The sequence below is a fragment of the Branchiostoma floridae genome, chromosome 16 (assembly GCF_000003815.2).
Source record: "Branchiostoma floridae strain S238N-H82 chromosome 16, Bfl_VNyyK, whole genome shotgun sequence".
In the NCBI taxonomy this organism is placed as follows: Eukaryota; Metazoa; Chordata; class Leptocardii; order Amphioxiformes; family Branchiostomatidae; genus Branchiostoma; species Branchiostoma floridae.
In genome coordinates this window covers 18,405,427-18,425,471 of record NC_049994.1, presented here as the reverse complement: position 1 = coordinate 18,425,471, position 20,045 = coordinate 18,405,427, and the positions used below count along the sequence as shown (strand labels likewise).

Sequence of the window (20,045 nt, the reverse complement as noted above, 5' to 3'; positions counted from 1 at the left end):
ACCGACTTCTTATATATTCACATAGTTTAGGACGGAATGTAAAGACTTTTCGGGGTGAGGAAATGAAGGGGGATGCGAAACTACGTGTCTTTCGAGGGTCATTTCTCTTAGCATAAAAATGAGAAAAGTATTACAAAAATGAAAATATTTACAGCTTGGCAACACATGACAACTCATGTGTGGTTAAACTTTGGATGAAAATAAAGGGGGGGGGGCATTAAGGGAAAGAAAGTCGGGTCCACATTTTAACGTCATTACGATCCGATGGGAGTGGAGGCCGGACAGCTGTTGTAGCAAGTTTGCGCTTTTTGTATCAGTAAAAAGAAATACTCTAGACACTATGGTTAATGGTTGTATGCTCAGTTAATGTGTTTCATCTTTTCAAGCCTTTTGTCCATTAGGTCAGACATGGCAGAGGTTACAGGTAATTGGTGTCCCACTGCTGTTCCCCAGGACTTCTGTGATGGGTCTCCTACTGAAGTTTATGGGACAGAGATGCAATCAAGATCGAAGACAAGCCGACAGGAAACAAACCCAGTTTGGACAAGCATCCAGAACCACAAACTGGAGAGAAACCCTACATGTGTGGCGAGTGTGGGTACAGGGCAGCTCGCAAGTCCGACTTATCCAAACATATGAGAACCCACACTGGTGAAAAACCCTACAAGTGTGACCAGTGTGATTATTCAGCTGCACGGAAATCCACCTTGGACAAACATCTAACCAAACACACTGGTGAGAAACCTTACATGTGTGGGGAGTGTGGGTACAGGGCAGCTCACAAGTCTACCTTATCTAAACACATGAGAACCCATACCGGCGAGAAACCCTACAAGTGTGACCAGTGTGACTATTCTGCTGCACGGAAATACACTTTGGACAGCCATCTAGCAAAACACTCGGGAGAAAAACCCTACATGTGTGGGGAGTGTGGGTACAGGACAGCTCACAAGACTAACATATACAAACATATGAAAACTCATACTGGTGAAAAGCCCTACAAGTGTGACCAGTGTGATTATTCCGCTGCACAGAAATCTAATTTGGACCAACATATAGCCACACACACCGGTGAGAAACCCTACATGTGTGGGGAGTGTGGGTACAGGACAGCTTGGAAGTCTTACTTATCCCAACACATGAGAACTCACACTGGTGACAAACCCTACATGTGTGGGGAGTGTGGGTACAGGACATCTAAGAAATATCATTTATCCGAACATATGAGAACCCATACTGGTGAGAAACCGTACAAGTGTGACCAGTGTGACTATTCTGCTGGTAATAAGTCCAGCTTGAACAAACATTTGGCCAAACACACTGGTGATAAGCCCTACATGTGTGGGGAGTGTGGGTACAGGACCACTTGGAAGTGTGCCCTTATCCCAACATATGAAAAACTCATACACATATGAAAACTCATACAGGTGAGAAAATACATGTGTGAGCAGTGTGATTATCCAGCCCCGGAATCAGATGTCAACCAAGAAGTGTTTGCATTGTTTGAAGTACTGTAAGTTAAATTGATAGAGCGTTATGTAACTCAACAGCAAAACATTTCTGTCAAATCTAAAATAGACAATCCTTTGTTTTTTAAGCATCAATCCTGATGCTTAACTTTCAACTAACTAAGAACTTCCTACAAAATGTTGTGCTGAAGTGTAAGAAATGTACATGACATTAGTGGCTCTTTATTTCCTCACGTTTACTAAGGCCACAACAATTTTATTTGTTTCTCGGATTGCCGAACCCTATTTTTTTCCGATTTGAAAAACAACAAAAATTTTCCAAATTGATGGCCACACCTTGTGTTGACAAAATTTCACTGCCTCACCTTTCTCAATTTAACTATGGGCCTCAAATTCCAGTAGCTGTACGTGCCTATTTTGAACAGTACGTTTTCATTTTTCTTCAAACTGTGGACTTTGGTACCAGTGACCCCCCAAATGTTGAAAGTTTAGGTTTTCCTGTCCGATCCCTCCTACCTCCGACATTTTGAAAAGTTTTTAGATTTTTTTTTCGACCAACCGACCCAATTTTTTTCTGAAAAAAACAACAACCGAGAAACAATAAATAAAATTGGTGTGGCCTAACTTGTACTGTCACTACACTATATATTAGTAGACTTATGATGATGCTACACTCGGAGTGTTTAATGTGATGAACTGTGAAGTAAACTTGTGTGAAATCAAGTGACTGTCTTTTCTGATTTGTAAGAGCAGGGTCAATTCAATATACAGTACTACTTCTATGGTAATTTTCGGACAAGCTGAAAAAAAAAAATTGGATAAAAGAACAGGCCGAAGGTGAATGTTCCCCAGTGATGGGCAGTGTTAAAAGCATTGTAATAATCAGAGACAGTAATGTTAGTTTGACATTGGTGTTGTGCATAGTATTGCCAGTGTTCTTCATACACTACTACCCATCCGGCCTCCCTTCTCCACCCTGAACCTACCAGATACTGTAAATGCATTTAAGTTCGCGGCGATTTAATTTCACGGTAGCAGGAAAAAGGACTTTTCGCGGTGGATTAAATTTCGTGGTAGCACCATGCACTGTAGTCTCTTACTGCCATGGAAAAATGTTCGCAGTGGTTTTAAATTCGCGGTGAAGCGGCCAACGCGAAAACCGCGAACATTAAACCATCGCGAAAGTTTANCCCTCAAACACCCGAGTGGGGTCCGTTTGGACCCCAGACGTACATTTTGCAGTGCCATTTGAACATTTTTAATCTGAAGAAAAAATCCTTCCGTGACTTTGTCAGCCAACATCTTTTATACCTTCTCCTAAGTTTTTATGAAGATTGGTCCAATACTGTGGAAGCTATAAAGAAAGTCCGTGATCAGTCCGTCTGGGGTCCAAACGGACCCCAGCCAAAATGTGCAGTTTTTCAAACAAACTTTTGAGTCTAACTCCCTAACTACTTATCCTATCACCACCAAACTTTCAGAGCATGATAAACATTTAAAACTAAATCCTCATACAAACTTATGTGTCATCACCAAATGATATGACGACATTATGACGTCATTAAACTAATAAGGGCGGCCATCTTGGATTTTGACTAATGACGTCTTGAAATTAGCATAAATTATAAATTTTGAATCATGTACATAGCATTGAATTTCATAGAATTTTATTGTTGTAAGAAAACAAGCATTGTTTACCAAGAAAACCTTGTTTAAATCGAAATTGGCAAATTTTGGCAAAAATATGCCCGTCATAATTCCGTTGCCATGGCAACACTAAATAATGATAAATTTACTTTATTGCCAAAAAAATTTTGCTAACAATATTTTGTGATATATAACTAAGTTTCGTAGCTTTAGCGCTAGTCGTTCATGAGTTATGCAACATAAAGGTTGCTGAGAGCCTCAAAATTCCCCTCTCTGGTCAGAATAGGTTTATTGCTAAATATGGTCCTTCTGATCGTTTGCATAAATTATGATAATGAGGTGGAATTAGCAACCTCTTATCATGTCAAAATCTTCCTCTTACATTGACAAAGCAATGTATGCACAATGATCACCGATAGGAATTGAAACTGAGATTTTATGAACAAAACATTTTGGGGTCCGTTTGGACCCCACTCGGTCATTTTAGTCGCAAAAATAGGTCGGGTGCTTGAGGGTTAAGCAGAAGAGTTCCATTTTTGCACATGGGTGATTTTGGAATAGTCCATTGTTGCTTGGGGAAGGAGATGGCTGAAATATGCTGTATTTGCTCTCAAGCAAATGTCGGCCTTTCTAGTCATGTGTTTAGACAGGTCAGACTTCCGAGCTGTCTTGTACCCACACTTTTCACACATGTAGGGTTTTTCATCAGTGTGCGTTGTTGCCCTATGTTCGTCCAAAGTGGATTTCCGTGCTGCAGAATAGTCACACTGGTCACACTTGTAGGGTTTTTCTCCCGTGTGGGTTCTCATATGTTGGGATAAGGTGGACTTTTGAGCTGACCTGTACCCACACTCCCCACACATGTAGGGTTTGTCACCCGTGTGTTTTGTGCGATGCTGGTCCAAAGTGGATTTCCGTGTTGCAGAATAGTCGCACTTGTCACACTTGTAGGGTTTTTCTCCAGTATGGGTTAACAAGTGTATTGATAACTTAGATTTTGTAGTTGTTCTGAACCCACACTCCCCACACATGTAGGGTTTCTCACCAGTGTGTTTTGCTGCTGTATGGTTGTCCAGGAGGACCTTCTGTGCTGCAGAATAGTCACACTGGTCACACTTGTAGGGTTTCTCACCCGTGTGTTTTGTGCGATGCTGGTCCAAATGGGATTTCACTGCAGCAGAATAGTCACACTGGTCACACTTGTAGGGTTTTTCTCCAGTATGGGTTCGCATATGTATTGATAGCTTAGATTTATGAGTTGTTCTAAACCCACACTCCTCACACTTAAAGGGTTTTTCATCAGTGTGATGTCGTTGTGTATGTGTGACCAAAGCCGATCTCTGTGCTGCCGAATAGTCGCACAGGTCACATTTGTAGTTTTTTTCACTTGTGTGGGTTCTCATATGCTCAGATAAGTGACACTTTTGAGCTGTCCTGTATCCACACTCCCCACACATGTAGGGATTCTCACCACCATGTTTTGCTGCTATATGGTAGCGAAGATGGGTTTTCTGTGTTGAAGAATAGTCGCACCGGTCACACTTGTAGGGTTTTTCACGTGTGTGTTTTGCTGCTATATGCATATCCAAACTGGATTTCCGTGAAGCAGAATGGTCGCACTGGTAGCACTTGTAGGGTTTTTCTCCGGTATGGATTCTGATATGTTGCAATAAGGTAGACTTTAGAGCTGTTCTGTACCCACACTCCCCACACATGTAGGGCTTCTCACCACTGTGTTTTGCTGCTATATGGTTGTCTACATTACTTTTGTGCACCGCAGAATAGTCACACTGGTCGCACTTGTAGGGTTTGTCTCCAGTATGAGTTCTCATATGTCGGGATAAGTCAGACATTTGAGCTGTTCTGTACCCACACTCCCCACACTTGTAGGGTTTGTCGCCGATTTGAGTTGATAGATCATCTAAGTGAGATTTCGTTGCTGTAGAAAAGTCAGAGCGGTCACACTTGTAGGGCTTTTCTCCTGAATGCTTACTAGCTGCACTACTCAAGTTGACCTTTCTGTCTGCTGTCTGGTCTTCAGCATTGTTTGATGTGTGGTCAAAGTCAATATGGGAAACCCCGATGAGAGACCCATCATGGCGATCCTGCTCTACTTCGGTGGGAGACCCATGTCCTGCCGTTGCCATGTCCAGCCTAATAAGAAAAGTTAAAAGTCATCATACTAGTAGAATTGATAGAAAAAGTACTTTGAACTATAACTAAATCAGATGATTTCAACCTACTGCCTAAAAACCTAACCAAAATTCATGATTCAAGAAATGCTGCCTTGTGGAATTTTTATAATTTTATTTTCTAGAGTAATTTGTTATATCATTATGCTGTTACAATACCCCCATGGAAGTCACCAAATCCGTTTATATCGGTCCTTTCTTATATCAACTACGGTTAGTTTTACCCCCAAATGGCAGGAAATTTGAAGGAAAATGTTCCCATGAAGAAAATGCAATGTAAACGGATTGGAGAAAGGTTACGAAAGTGGATGTACAACACAGGTATTATAAAATCAATCTCCCAGCTGACCCTACTGCTATACTAGATTCAAGTCTATGCACGCAACAGATGCAGTTAAGAAACTTGCAGAAATTCAATAGTAGAAAATACAACATAAAATCTTTCCCAGCATCTTGAAAATATGAGACAGGCTTAAACTTCCCTTGGCTACGTCATCAATTCCTTGGTTTGAAGGTCACTAAGGAGTGTTTCCACATGTGAGCTTTACGAACACCTAACAGCTATCCATGGCATTACATACGAATCTATATCCCACAAAAGCTTTACAAACACTTAACGGCCTTACATGGCGTTACATACCATTTAATATCCTCCAAAAACCCATTCATATCCTCCACAACGGCCATTTTGCCTCCTACATGACGTGCGGAGGTGATGAGGGTCGCACGTATGTATAGTCTCGCCCCCCTCCCCCTTCATTTCCACCATATTCACATTCAGAAATCTCCTACAAACTATCATATTACTTCGTCTTTTTCTCCACAGAAATGACCTCAAACTCTTACGCTCAACATCAAAATACCTGACTGCTCGCTGTTAAGTCTTACCTGCTTTCCAAGACGGGTTTTCTCCTCGCGTAAAACGGGAGTCGATCTGCTTTGTTCTATCGTCGCAGCGAGGGGTCAGAGTTGAACTTTCGTGGGTTAAAGGTCAAACTTGTTCTCCTGATTCTCTAGATATTTGACTTCCGCTAACACGTTACATAGCATCATGATAAGTCATCAGTTTGATGTTAGGCCGCTTTGCCTTATCTTTAGTATGATGGCCAATCTTTCACCAACAGATTCAGATCCAAATTTTGTTCATGGCTGAGGGCCGTTAGAAATATTAACATTATGAAGTAGCACTTAGAGGATATTTAGCTCGTCTGATAAAAAAAGTATTAAAAAATCTTATTCTAGTCTCCTGATATTCGTACTGTTGGATTTGTTTCATTTCGAAAGGCTTTCCTTAACAGTTCTGGCATTTATTTGTATTGTCTGAATCGGGTTTCTATAGAGGGAACATAGTTCTGCTGTCCGGCGAACCAAACTGTTGTTGTTTTTTAGTTTGCAAATACGAGTAAAAGCTAAAGAGATGTATGCCATTAAACTTGATTTTGTATCACACCTCTGTTACATACGTTATATATATATACTGTGATAGCAAGTGTTCTATCTTGTTGTGGAATCAGACGGAGACAGTAGACAATGTTAAACCTTTTATTCTATAGACAGTAAGGTCGGTATTCCACGGTTTGTGTTACTTCTCACACAGCTTCATGGAGAACAACATGCTTAATATTCATGATAGACTATACAAACTTAGCAATACATAGATTAGAGGGTTAAGTTTCATCCTTAACAATAGTTAAGTTTCAAAAACGTTTATATAAAACTAAATATCTACCATTACGCATTTCTACCGTAGTGTGCTTTATGCCTTCATTAACACTTAATCTGCAGGTTAGTTGAAAAAAAAAAAGAGAAACTAACTTCACCGGGACCAAGTTGCTTTTGTGTGGCCGCGTATTTTTTTTGCCAGTATCCACTACAGGTTACACATTTTCTAAACCAGAATATGTTCAAAGTAAGTAGACCATACACTATTCCCTATATCTAGCTAACGATACAAATGTTAGATATATAATAAAGTAACTAAAACCAATTCGATGCCTTATCTTTCTTTGGGCAAACACTTGCCTATTTGAAAACATGTATCAACTTATCCTATGAGCATCGATGATATATCATATGAAGTCATTCTATAATTCTATCGTAAACAAGTTTCTTTTGTCTGGTGCCACATATTTTTTCCTGGTATTCACCACAGATTAGACATGTCCAAAACAAAATATATTGTAAGAAGACAAAATATTATTTCATTACGGCAAAAACGTTAGATATATAACAAAGTAACAAAAACACTTGCCTATTTGAAAAAAAACACAGCAAACTTCCAACTTATCCTATGGGCATCTATTAAGTCATTTTATAATACTATGTTAAATGGTGGACATTCGAATCCTAAACATGAGAAGCTTAAAATAATCAAGCCAAGTTTCATGTGCAGGATCACATTTCAAGTCTACACGGCTTCTCTGAGTGAGAGTCTCACAAGTCAGGTAGGAAGCACACTTAATGTCCAGAAAGGTCACACAGGGTTGTCACGTATCGTGTATCCAGGCTCTCCGTACAGCCGGTTCGTCATCAGTTTTTACGGATGTTTCAGATCAAAATTCAGTCACATATAGGTCCATATTGCAGGGCAGTGACACTGAAAACACTGGAATTCTCCAATGTGTTTTGTAAAGTACTGGAAAAACTTAATGAACAGGCGATATGGTCAATGTCGAGCTTCTTTGGTCATCCTCCTGTATGGGTTCTCATGTGTCGAGACAAGTTAGCCCTTTGGGCAGCCCTGTACCCGCACTCCCCACACATGTAGGGTTTCTCACCAGTGTGTTTTGCTGCCATATGATGGTCCAAAGTGGATTTCGGTGTTGCAGAATAGTCGCACTGATCACATTTGTAAGGTTTTTCTCAAGTGTGGGTTCGCATATGCGTTGATAACTTAGATTTCTGAGTTGTTCTGTACCCACACTCCCCACACATGTAGGTTTTCCGCTTGTGCTTTGTAAAGCACTGGAAAAAACAGACGATATAGTAACTGTCAAGTCTGACAGATTATCCTTGTTTGGTCATTCTCTTGTATGGGTTCTCATGTGTCTAGACAAGGATGACTTCCGAGCTGTCCTGTACCCACACTCTCCACACATGTATGGTTTCTCGCCGGTGTGCTTTGCTAAATGGTTGTTCAAACTTGATTTCTCTGCTGCAGAATACTCGCACTGGTCACACTTGTAGGGTTTCTCTCCAGTATGGGTTCTCATATGTCGGGATAACTTAGACCTTTGAGCTGTTCTGAACCCACACTCTCCACACATGTAGGGTTTGTCCCCGGTGTGAGTTGCTTGATGAGTAACCAAAGTGACTTTCCTTGCTGCAGAATAGTCACACTGGTCACACTTAAAGGGTTTCTCTCCAGTATGGATTCTCATATGTCGGGATAACTTAGACCTTTGAACTGTCCTGTACCCACACTCCCCACACATGTAGGGTTTCTCACCGGTATGTTTTGTACGATGCTGGTCCAACTGGTATTTCCGTGCTGCAGAATAGTCGCACTGGTCACACTTGTAGGACCTCTCTCCTGTATGGATTTTCATATGTCTGGACAACTTAGACTTTTCAGCCACCCTGTACCCACACTCCCCACACATGTAGCGTTTGTCACCAGTGTGCTTTGTTCTAACATGTCTGGCCAAATTGCCTTTCTCTGCTGTAGAATAATCACACTGGACACATTTGTAGGGCTTTTCTCCTGCATGCTCACTAGCACTATGCAAGTTGAAATTTTGGTCTGCTGCCTGATCGTTTGCATTGCTTGATGTTGGGTCGTTGTCAATATGACAAACCTCGGTGGGATACCCATGATGGCGATTATGGTCTACTTCGGTGTGAGACCCATATCCTGACGTTGCCATGTTCGTCCTGATAATGAGGAAATTAATTTTAAAGACATTGACATGTCATTGACAAAATATGACATTGAAAATAAGTAGAAAACAAAGTAGTTTGATTATGAACTTGATCAGAAACTTTCAACCTACTATGTAACAATTTAGGCATGTTTTGTGAAAACAGAGATGTTGCTTTTAAAATTCCCTTTAGTAAGAGTAAATTTCTACAATATCCCTCTCAGCCCTTACAGTTACTCAACCCTTGAATCTCACTCAGGACCTTTCTTGTATCAAATACAATTAATTCTACCCCCAAAATGGAATGGGCATTAATAAATCAACATTGAAATGATAAAATAAATGTAAACAAACTGGTTCACATATGCATCATGTTTCAGAAAGACACTTCTAGACTGATAATGATAAAAAAAATGTTAGCCTTGTTCAGAGTCATAAATGGTAATAAGAGTTGTGAAAGTGGATGTGCAACACGGAAGATATTATCATTCTTTCCACCAAATTCAAATGTGAGGCAGTAATGAAAATGGGGGGAGGGGATCTTAATAGCAGATGATACAACATAAAATACTTTCTCACAACTTAGACTGGCAAAACAACCCCATCCTCCCACTGGCTACGTCATTCCACATGTGAGCTTTACAAACACCTAGCGGCCTTCCGTGGCATTACATACCCTTTTATACCCTCCAAAAGTCCGATTGTATCCTCCAAAACGGCCATTTTGCCTCCTACATGACGTGCTGAGGAAATGAGGGTCGCACGTATGTTTGGTCTCGCCCCCCTCCCCTTTCATTTCTACCATACTAGTATTCACATACAGAAATCTCCTACAAACTATCATATTACTTCGGCTTTTTCCCGCAGAAATGACCCCAAACTCTTACGCTAAACATCAAAATACTTGACTGCTCGCTGCTAAGTGTTACCTGCTTCCTATGACGGGTTTTCTCTTCGCGTAAAGGAACAGGGACTCGGGCTGCTTTGTTCTCTTTCGTCGCGGCAAGGGGTCAGAAGTGAACTGCTTCGGGTCAAAGGTCAAACTTGGTCTCCTGATTCTCAAGATATTTGACTCCGCCCAGGAGGAGGTGGGGGGGTATCACGTGAACCCTCCGGAACCCTCCGGGGACGGGCTTATCCAATCACGTAGCTGGTACTTTGTAAATGCTCCGTAAGGCGCGTCATTTGTTACTCCTCAGTTTTGTGTATTTTCTTACAATTGGTCTTGTTTTGAAAGACCAGAGTTCTACCAAACTGTTACAGAGATATGTCTTCATCGTTGGACAGAGATTCTTGTGACCAGGTACGTTTTAACTTGCCGATTTTCTCGTCGAAATGTTTGCGACCCTCTGCATGCTTATAGCAGGCCCTTGGAGTTTGCCCATTTTACGTAGTTTTCAGGGGTCTAGTTTTCAATTTTACAGCGTGGTTCATTGCAAATTTTTTATCTCAGCGTAAAGTCCGTGTCTTTAACTTCTCAAAACTCAAATTGAACCACATTGAACCACCAATAGTTAAGCCACTAGAAGCGGTCAAAGTCGGCGAGGCAAGCGGGGCCCGCCGTGAAATCCAGATGGCGGCCCGGTTACGAAGCAACGTGTTATTGTTTTCATGTACGAAAGTTTCGGGGATTCCTTCCTTATTGATCGATTCTATGGTAACACAAAAATATCAAAATCCGACTGGGACCAAATTGGGTATCATGGGGATTTTAGGCTTTATCGTAATTGTGAATAAAACCGGCAAAAAATACAATTTTAGTTTTTTTTACATCGCGGCAAAATGGGGAGGGGGGCTCAAAAATTGTACCTATCGTAGTCGCCAGTTTCCTTCCGAGAAAACTTGTGTGAAAAATTCAGATAGCGTTGTAAACAACAAGGACTGTTGCTTCTTGGAATACATTGGCTCTGTTCCAGATGGAATGCAACATTCCATTACAGTACATGTACTAGTAAATGGGAGTGGACAACCACATGCATAAATTTTGTGTAGTTACATAATTATAAGTTACATCTATCCACTTGCATTAATTTGTCAATTTTTTTTGTGCTTTACCTAACAGAACATGATTCTTCTTCCTGACTTAGTTTGATGTCAACAACCGAGCAGTGCAGTAACTGTAGGAGTCAGAGAGTGGAGGTTTCAATGCAGACCCTGGGATTGGATTAAGATACTTTCATGACACTAGGAAATGTCTGAGACAAACTCTACAATGCTGGGTTATAATAGATTTAGCTCCATTTGTACTTGTGAACGTAAGTTTCATATGTGTCCTAGTGTTAACAAGACAGTTCACTGCTGTGTCCCAGATATCTACTGGTAATGTTCCCACTCCTATAGTTTAGAATTTTACCATTTCCAGTGGTCATAAGTTATAATTTGTTGACTCCCAGTATTTCAAATGCAAGTTATACAAATTTATATTCTACAATCTTAGGGGTTAGGCAAAGTCATTCTCAAGTCAAGTCAGTTTTTATTATCATTGAATATCACACAAGACAAAAAAATGTTGTAGCTTATAACATAAGATATGTTGACTATTAGTATTTCAAATACATATTTCTTGCAACTTCATGTGTCCAACACTCGTTGTCAACAAATATAACTAAACGTTAAAGATACATGAAATTTTTTCCATCATCTTCTTCCATAGATGCTTTATAATTGGCTCTTTGCACAAAGTTAAAAGGTAAAGCAGGATTCTGCGCAGAAGCGCAAACTACAATCCACTCTTCGTGTCATCTTTAGCCGATACTGCACTACAAGCTATATACTCCCATCACAAAACTGCTGTCTATTTCACAATGTGATCAAGGCATACATGAATACATAATGGTGAACTGTTGTAAGAAATGGACTTTTGGCAAACCTGTATCACTCGATGAATGTGAACAATATACAAAATACACATATGATCTGTATGCAATCTACAGCTACAGTCTTACTGAAGCTACATTCTGTACAGCCGAAGTCCATTAGAACCTCTACACAACAATCCTTGAAGAAGCATATAATAACCTGACTTGACTATAGCAAAGTTCATAGAACACACACATGATCACAACTTACTTCAGGGCAAATCACACAGGTAAGTACAATACTGGACAATTGTTCATTCGTGTATTTAATATCTTTTCTAGTATTAGAACCTAAGGGCAACATGTGGACATTAAAGACTATTATACATATTCATTTCCAAGCAATGACACCATCTACTCAGTTCTGCATAGATACAAGACAACAACATTTAAAATACAGGTAATCTTCAATGCAGAGACTGAGTGCTGTGCAACATTACATCAAATGGTACATAATACAGTGGATTAATCCTCCTTCACTGTCAATTCAGTCAACCCGAAAAATCTTAAATTGTTTCAGCAGTTTTTGGTAACATGCACACAACATACTTGTCTACAAAAAGTACAATGTAATAAAGGATATACATGTACCGCCAAGTATGAAGTAAGAACATGAATGATTAGATAGGTTTGCTCATGCCCAGCAGGACTGACAAGTAACATACATGTATCTGTTTTATCAGGCATTTCAGAAAGATTTATTCAGTGAATGTATGTGATGAAATAAACTCTTAATGTTCACCTCTATGTTGGTTGCTTAAAAAATAATTCTTTGACGAATACAATGCATGCCATTTAGTGATTTACCCTTGTGTAGCTAACATGAGGCTTCAACAGCATCTTTGGTGATACTGATAACTCACTGATAACTCATGTAGATGAAGCAAGGACTGGTAGAAGAAATGTACATTCTGTGGATCATAAAACAAAAAAGGTTTTAAAATGGGCATTCCATGTGCAGCCGGTTTCAAGGTAAGTTTATATTATATTCAATTCAAATGACAACGTGAACTACTCTAACTGATATCCACAATAGTGACACAATCACACAAAATTACACAACTGTAGTTACAAATTCTTATCGTAATTTCGAACTGTACTGTGAGCACTTTCTATGTTCGTGTGCCGATACAAAATTGAACAACAACCCACAAGTCTATCGTCTATGTACCCGGGAATATATATCGCCCCCCTCCCCCTCAGCTGCCGAGCGAAAAATTTATGCACATTCACCGACACATACTAGTTGCAACGGAAAGAACTACAGTATATCCTTACGCCCCCACACATGTCACCTAACAGTAGTTGCTTGTACATGTAGTAGGATTCCCCATATCATCTGCAGTATGTCATGTAGCTTCCGACCACTGTTGGTTTGGGAGCGCGCGGTGGTTCTTATATTTCCGTCGGGGTTCTGACATTAAACGTTACCCATTGCAAATAAATTACACTGTTAACAAAGTCTACACATACCTTGTGTTTTGTGGAGACACGGAGCTGACCGGAAAATGGCTGTTTGTGGCCTGAAACAGCACTAGAAGAACACGATATCCTCCGGAGGCAGCCATTTTGGCTTGTTTACGAAGCTCCGGGGACGTCCGTCCTCCGCAGTGGTCACAGTTCGAATGAACCCGCTTGGCCTAATTACCCATGTGCTTTGCGCGGACCCCTCCTGCCCCCCCTGACTCCGCCAACACGTTACGAAGCGTCATGCTAAGTCCTCAGTATGAGGTTCGACCGCTTTGCCTTATCTTTAGCATGATGGCCAATCACTCAACAATTGATTCAGATCCAAATTTTGTTCATTAACATGATCAATTAGCACTTAGAGGATATTGAGCTTGTCTAGGAGAAAGAAAGGATTAAAACACATCTTATACTAGTCTCCTGATTTCCTACTGATGGAGTTTTTATTTTTTTTGAAAGACTTTGCTTTGCATTTCTGGCATGCGCAGGACAAGAAACTGTCTCAAGGAATATATTTGTATTGTCTGCCCTGGGTTTCTGTAGTTTTGCTGTACGGGAATTAAATTGTTGTGTCAGAGTTTATTCGTAATGTCTGCATTGAGTTTCTATAATCGAACTCGATCGTTGTGTTAGAATTTGCAAATAACAGCTGTAGATATTCATACCATTAAACTTGATTTTGTATCACACCTCTGTTGCATACTAATACTTGAATACTTTGTTGATATCTTGTTAGTGGAATCAGACGGAGACAGTAGACGATGTTAAAACTTGTATTCTATTACATTAGCATTACAAACAGTTGTGTTACAACTCGATTCTCACACAGCTTCATGGAGCATACCATATTTTCTCGAATAAAGTACGCACATTTTGAGAGAGACAGAGAGAGAGGGATAGAGAAATGGTTTATTGCCATTGACATTAAAAACTCTTGCAGCAAATTTACAGAAGGCTGAATTTTTTTTTTACAGTCATGATGGACTATACTAACATAGTAAAACATAGATTAGAGGGTAAGAATTAAATAATACAAACTCAAGTGTAAACTTTCCTAAACAATAATAAGAATTATCAGAAAATTATTAAGTTTCAAAATCGATTCTATAAAAGTACATATGTCACTGTAGTTTATGGGTTCTCATGTGTCTAGACAAGTTAGCCCTTTGAGCCGCCCTGTACCCGCACTCCCCACACATAAAAGGTTTCTCACCGGTGTGCGTTCTCATATGTGTGGCCAAATTGGTCAAATCTGCAGCAGAATAGCCACACTGGTCACACTTGTAGGGTTTTTCTCCTGTATGGGTTCTCATATGTTTGGACAAGTCACACTTTTGAGCTGCCCTGTATCCACATTCATCACACATGTAGGGTTTCTCGCCACTGTGTATTGCTGCTTTATGGATGTCCACAGAAGATTTCTGGGTAGCAGAATAGTCACACTGGTCACACTTGTAGGGTTTTTCTCCTGTATGGGTTCTCATATGCCGGGCTAAGTCAGACTTTAGAGCTGCCCTGAATCCACACTCCCCACACTTGTAGGGTTTTTCTCCAGTATGGGTTCTCATATGTACGGATAACTTAGACTTTTCAACTGTTCGGTACCCACACTCCCCACACATGTAGGGTTTATCACCACCGTGTTTTGTTGCTATGTGGTAGTCAAGGTGGTATTTGCGGCTTGCGGAATACGCGCACTGGTCACACTTGTAGGGTTTTTCTCCAGTATGGATTCTCATATGCCGGGATAACTTTGACCAATGAACTGCCCGGTACCCACACTCCCCACACATGTAGGGTTTATCTCCTGTATGGGTCCTCATGTGTACGGAAAAGTTAGACCTATCAGCTGTCCTGTACCCACATTCCACACACATGAAGGGTTTCTCACCAGCGTTTTTTAAGTTGACTTTCTGTGCTGCCGTGTGATCTCCAGCATCGCTTGATTTGCTGTCATCGGCAATTTGAGAAACCTCGGCGGGAGACCCATCACAGCGGTTCTGCTCTACTCCAGTGTGAGATCCGTGTCCTGCTGTTGCCATGTCTGACCTAATGTGTAAATAAAGAAATTATTTACAAGTCATCATGATATTGAAAATAGACTGTTATGACTTGATCTGATAACTATCGCGTAACAACTCAACTCAATTCAATTTCGTCGTGTCTTGTGAGAAAGGAAATGTTGCTTTTTCAATTTTTGCTAATTTTCTTAGCTTGACTAATTTCTCGTTAATGCTTGTGCTGCCCTTACAGTCACTCAAACCGTTACTCTGGCTACGAAAGTCTTCATATCAAATATAATCAATTCTACCCCTAAACGGAGGAAATTGTTGTAATCAGCATTGAAATGTCAGCACTTCCTTCATTTATTTATTCACATATATTTTGAGAGTATGAGACAGAAAGCACAAATTGCTTATATTAATCTTTCTACTCAAGAAACATACCCATAAAATAAGAATAGTAAACCACATACATACATAAGTACAAAATGGATAACAGAAAAGTACATTTAGACGAGACAAGTTGGTGCTGAATCAATTAGGAGAACCTGCCTGTGCAATGGATATAAGCATTGACAAGATCAAAAATGTTACAGTTCTGTGGATGTGAAAGAGATCAGAAATGTCAGCATTGAGTCGGTACATGGTGGAGAGTAATAACGTTTATGTCGATGAAGGTTAGATATCCGGGTAATAAGATATGCCAAAAAGAAGCAGTGACTCAAGCAACTTCAAAAATCATATCCAGTTGCTTGAGTAACTGGTTTCTGGTACATTAAAACGGTTTTACTTTCGAGTTTAGGTACCGCCTGTTTAATAGACAAATGAAGGGTATGGAAGTGGATGCACTCACTCACTCATATTGTGTCACTCTCTGCCTTCTCTACCTGATATACTATATTCAAATTCGATACAGACAACACATCCAGTAAAGAAACTGGGGGGTGGGGGATGATCTTAATAGCAAATGATACAACATAAAATCTTACCCAGCAATTTGAAACATTGATACTGGATAAACAACCCCACCCTTGAACTGGCTACGTCCTTCAATTTGCTTCCAAAGGTCACTTAGGGGTATCTCCATATGTGAGCTTACAAACTCCTAACGCTTTTCATGGCATAATATACCCTTTTATATCCTCAAAAGCCCATTTATATCCTCCAAAACGGCCACGTTGCCTCCTACACGACGTGCGGAGGTATTAAATGAGGGTAGCACGAAGGTTTAGTGTCGCCCCCCTCCCCCTTCGTTTCTACCATATTCACATACGGAAATCTCCTACAAATTATCACATTACTTCGTGTTTTTCTACAAAGAAATGATCTTAAACTCTTACTATCAACATCAAAATACTTGACTGCTCGCTTGTTAAGTCTTACCTGCTTCCTAAGACGCGTTTTCTCCTCGCGTAAACCGGGAGTCGAGCTGTTTTTCGTCGCAGCGAGGGGTCAGAGGTGAACTATTCCGGGTCAAAGGTCAGATTCTTTCACCTGATTCCTAAGATACTTGACTCCCGCCAACACGTTACAAAGCGTCATGATAAGTCCTCAGTCTGAGGTTCGACCGTTTTGCATTATGTTTAATATGATGGCCAATCTCTCAGCAATAGATTTAGATATTAATTTTGTTCGTGGGCGAGGGCCGTGAGGCATATTAACATGATCAATTATGGATATTGAGCTAGTCAAGGAAAAAGTACAAGAGGAAATCTTATACTTTTTAGTTTCCTGATTTTCTTACTGTTTTTTTTTCCTTTCGAAAGGCTTTGCTTTACATTTCTGGCATGCGCAGGACAAGAAACTATCTCAAGAAATTTATTTGTATTGTCTGTATTGGGTTTCCATGAATAGAGGAAACGTAGTTCTGATGGCGAACTGGATTGTCCTTTTACAGTTGCAAATAATAGCTGAAGAGATTTGGCCATTTATTTTTGTTACATGCTGTGATATTAAGTGTTGTATTTTATTGAGGAATCAAACAGAGACAGCAGATGTATGCTGCTAAATCTTGTGTTCTATTGCGTTTAGCACTACGGACAGTAGGGTGGCTATTCCACGGGTGTCGGTGCCAGAGGTTGTGTTACTTCTCAATTCTCACACAGCTTCATGGAGCATACTTAATATTCATGATGGACTATACTAACTTAGTAATACATATATTAGAAGGTCAGTGCTCGTATTTTCTGTATTGGGTTTCTATAAATAGAGGAAACGTAGTTTTGCTGGTGAACTAGACTGTTGTGTTAGAATTTGTAAATAATAGCTGAAGAAACGTATGCCATCAACTTGATTTTGTATCACACCTCTGTTGCATACTTGAATACTCTGTTGATATCTTGTAAGTTGTAGTGGAATTAGACGGAGACAGTAGACGATATTAAAACGTGTATTCTATCGCGTTAGCACTACAGACAGTTGTGTTACTTCTCAATTATCACACAGCTTCATGGAGCATACCATATGTTCTCAATAAAGTACGCCCATTTAAACTTAATATCCATGATGGACTATACATAGCAATACATAAATTAGACGGCACAAATTAAGTAATACGAACTCATGTGCGAAGTTTCCTCCTTAACAATACCAACGAGAATAATCCGATAACAATTAACAAGTTACAAAACTATTCTATGAAACTACATATCTACCATTACACATTTGTACCATAGTGCGCACTTCATTCATACAAGTCTTATAACTTTACTTGCCTTTACTTAATTTTTCTTTACTTTTCTGTAAAGTTTTCATCTATAAGTATCACGTATCCCACGTAATTCAGCGCTTCCAAATATTTGGACATTGGATCTACAGACTACAATCAATAAATTATGATTATTATTCCTTCACCGACCAGAATGCAGGTTAGTTGACAAATAGTAAAAATCATTTCACCAAGAACACCTATTTTCTTTTGCTGGTATTCACTACAGGTTACACATTTCCCAAACAGAATATATCCAATGAAAGTGGACAATGTATTGTTTCAATACGGTAGAAATGTTATATATGTAACAAAGTAACAAAAACAATTCAATGCCTTAACTTGCTTTGGACAACCACTTGCCTATTTGAAATAACATCTATCAACTTATCCTATGGGCATCTATCGAGTCATTCTATAAGTCTTACACAGTGGGCTCTCATCAACACGAGAAGTTAAAAATAATCAAGCCAAGCATCACATGCAGAATTATCTTTCAAGTCCACGACTCTTCTATTAGTCTGACAAAAATCAGGTGAGAAGCACCTTAATATCCGGAATCCAGGCTCCAGCCAAGATTGTCATTAGTTTTTACGTGAGTCTTAGGTCAGCATTTAGCTACATGGAGTCCAGATCGTACAGTAGTGACACTGGTAACAATTGTTTTAACAAGTCTTTTGTGTGAGACGGTGGGCAAAACACTATCTGGTAACTGTCACATTGGTTACACGTCCATTTTAGTTCATGGGTTCACAGGTGTCTTAACAAGTGTGCCTTGTTAGCTGTTCTGTACCCACATTTCTCATACAGTTAGGGTTTGCAGCGTGCTTTGCCATTTGTTGGTCCAAAGTAGATTTAGTCGCACTGGTAACACTCATAGTTTTTTTTCTCTCTAGTATGGATTCTCATATGTCTGGATAACTTAGACTTTTGAACTGTGCTGTACCCACACTCCTCGCACATGTAGGGTTTGTCACCGGTGTGTTTTGCTGCTTTATGTTGGTCTAAAGTAACTTTCTGTGTTGCAGAATAGTCGCACTGGTCACACTTGAAGGGTTTCTCTCCTGTATGGGTTCTCATGTGTTTGGATAAAGTAGACCTTTGAGCTGCTCTGTACCCGCACTTTCCACACATGTAGGGTTTGTCCCCGGTATGTGTTGTTCGATGAGTATCCAAATTACATTTTACTGCTGCAGAATAGTCACACTGGTCACACTTGTAGGGTTTTTCTCTCGTATGGGTTCGCATATGTATCGATAACGTAGATTTTTCAGCTGTCCTGTACCCGCACTCCCCACACATGTAGGGTTTCTCACCCGTGTGTATTGCTGCTATATGTTTGTCAAGGTTGGCTCTCTGTGCAGCAGAATAGTCACACTGGTCACACTTGTATGGCTTATCACCTGTATGGGTTCTCATATGTCTGGATAACGCACCCTTTGTACTTGTCCTGTATCCACACTCCCCACACATGTAGGGCTTTTCACCAGTGTGGTTTGTGCGATGCTGGTCCAAATGGTGTTTCCGTTTTGCGGAATAGTCACACTGGTCACACTTGTAGGGTCTGTCACCTGTGTGGGTTCTCATATGTCGGGATAAGTCGCGCTTTTTACCCGTCCCAAACCCACACTCCCCACACATGTAGGGTTTGTCTCCGGTGTGGGTTGCAATATGACGGTCCAAGATAGATTTCTCTACTGTCTGGTCTTCGGCATTGCTTGATTTGCTGTCACAGGCAATCTGGGAAACCCCGGTGTGATACCTATCATAGCAGTTCTGCTCTACTCCAGTGTGAGACCCTTGTCCTGCCGTTGCCATGTCCAACCTAATGAGAAAATAGAG

At 40.2% G+C, this 20,045-nt stretch overlaps 3 protein-coding genes across 3 annotated transcripts in view; all 3 read right to left on the bottom strand.

The window, feature by feature from the left end:
* LOC118403055 (zinc finger protein 260-like) overlaps positions 1-6,284 on the bottom strand; it is an 11,720-nt gene extending 5,436 nt beyond the window's left edge. The window contains exons 1-3 of the mRNA XM_035801492.1: positions 6,197-6,284; positions 3,743-5,270; positions 1,644-1,654 (exon numbers count right to left, since the gene is read on the bottom strand). Coding sequence (XP_035657385.1) covers positions 1,644-1,654; positions 3,743-5,263 — 1,532 coding nt within the window. The 5' untranslated portion in view covers positions 5,264-5,270; positions 6,197-6,284. The remainder of the gene's footprint in view (positions 1-1,643; positions 1,655-3,742; positions 5,271-6,196) is intronic.
* A 552-nt stretch (positions 6,285-6,836) lies between these two features.
* Positions 6,837-10,241, bottom strand: LOC118403779 (gastrula zinc finger protein XlCGF8.2DB-like). The gene is made up of 2 exons (XM_035802579.1): positions 10,098-10,241; positions 6,837-9,181 (listed from the first exon to the last, which is right to left on the bottom strand). The coding sequence occupies exon 2, from the start codon at positions 9,172-9,174 to the stop codon at positions 8,329-8,331; it is 846 nt and encodes a 281-aa protein (XP_035658472.1). The 5' UTR covers positions 9,175-9,181; positions 10,098-10,241; the 3' UTR covers positions 6,837-8,328.
* A 4,207-nt stretch (positions 10,242-14,448) lies between these two features.
* On the bottom strand, positions 14,449-16,926 carry LOC118403777 (zinc finger protein 239-like). Its single transcript, XM_035802577.1, has 2 exons — positions 16,880-16,926; positions 14,449-15,542 (listed from the first exon to the last, which is right to left on the bottom strand). The coding sequence occupies exon 2, from the start codon at positions 15,533-15,535 to the stop codon at positions 14,615-14,617; it is 921 nt and encodes a 306-aa protein (XP_035658470.1). The 5' UTR covers positions 15,536-15,542; positions 16,880-16,926; the 3' UTR covers positions 14,449-14,614.
* Between the last annotated feature and the right edge of the window lie 3,119 nt (positions 16,927-20,045).

Bases quoted from the DNA above. Each gene is read 5' to 3' on its own strand.
- LOC118403777 (XM_035802577.1), bottom strand. From the start codon at position 15,535: ATGGCAACAGCAGGACACGGATCTCACACTGGAGTAGAGCAGAACCGC.
- LOC118403779 (XM_035802579.1), bottom strand. From the start codon at position 9,174: ATGGCAACGTCAGGATATGGGTCTCACACCGAAGTAGACCATAATCGC.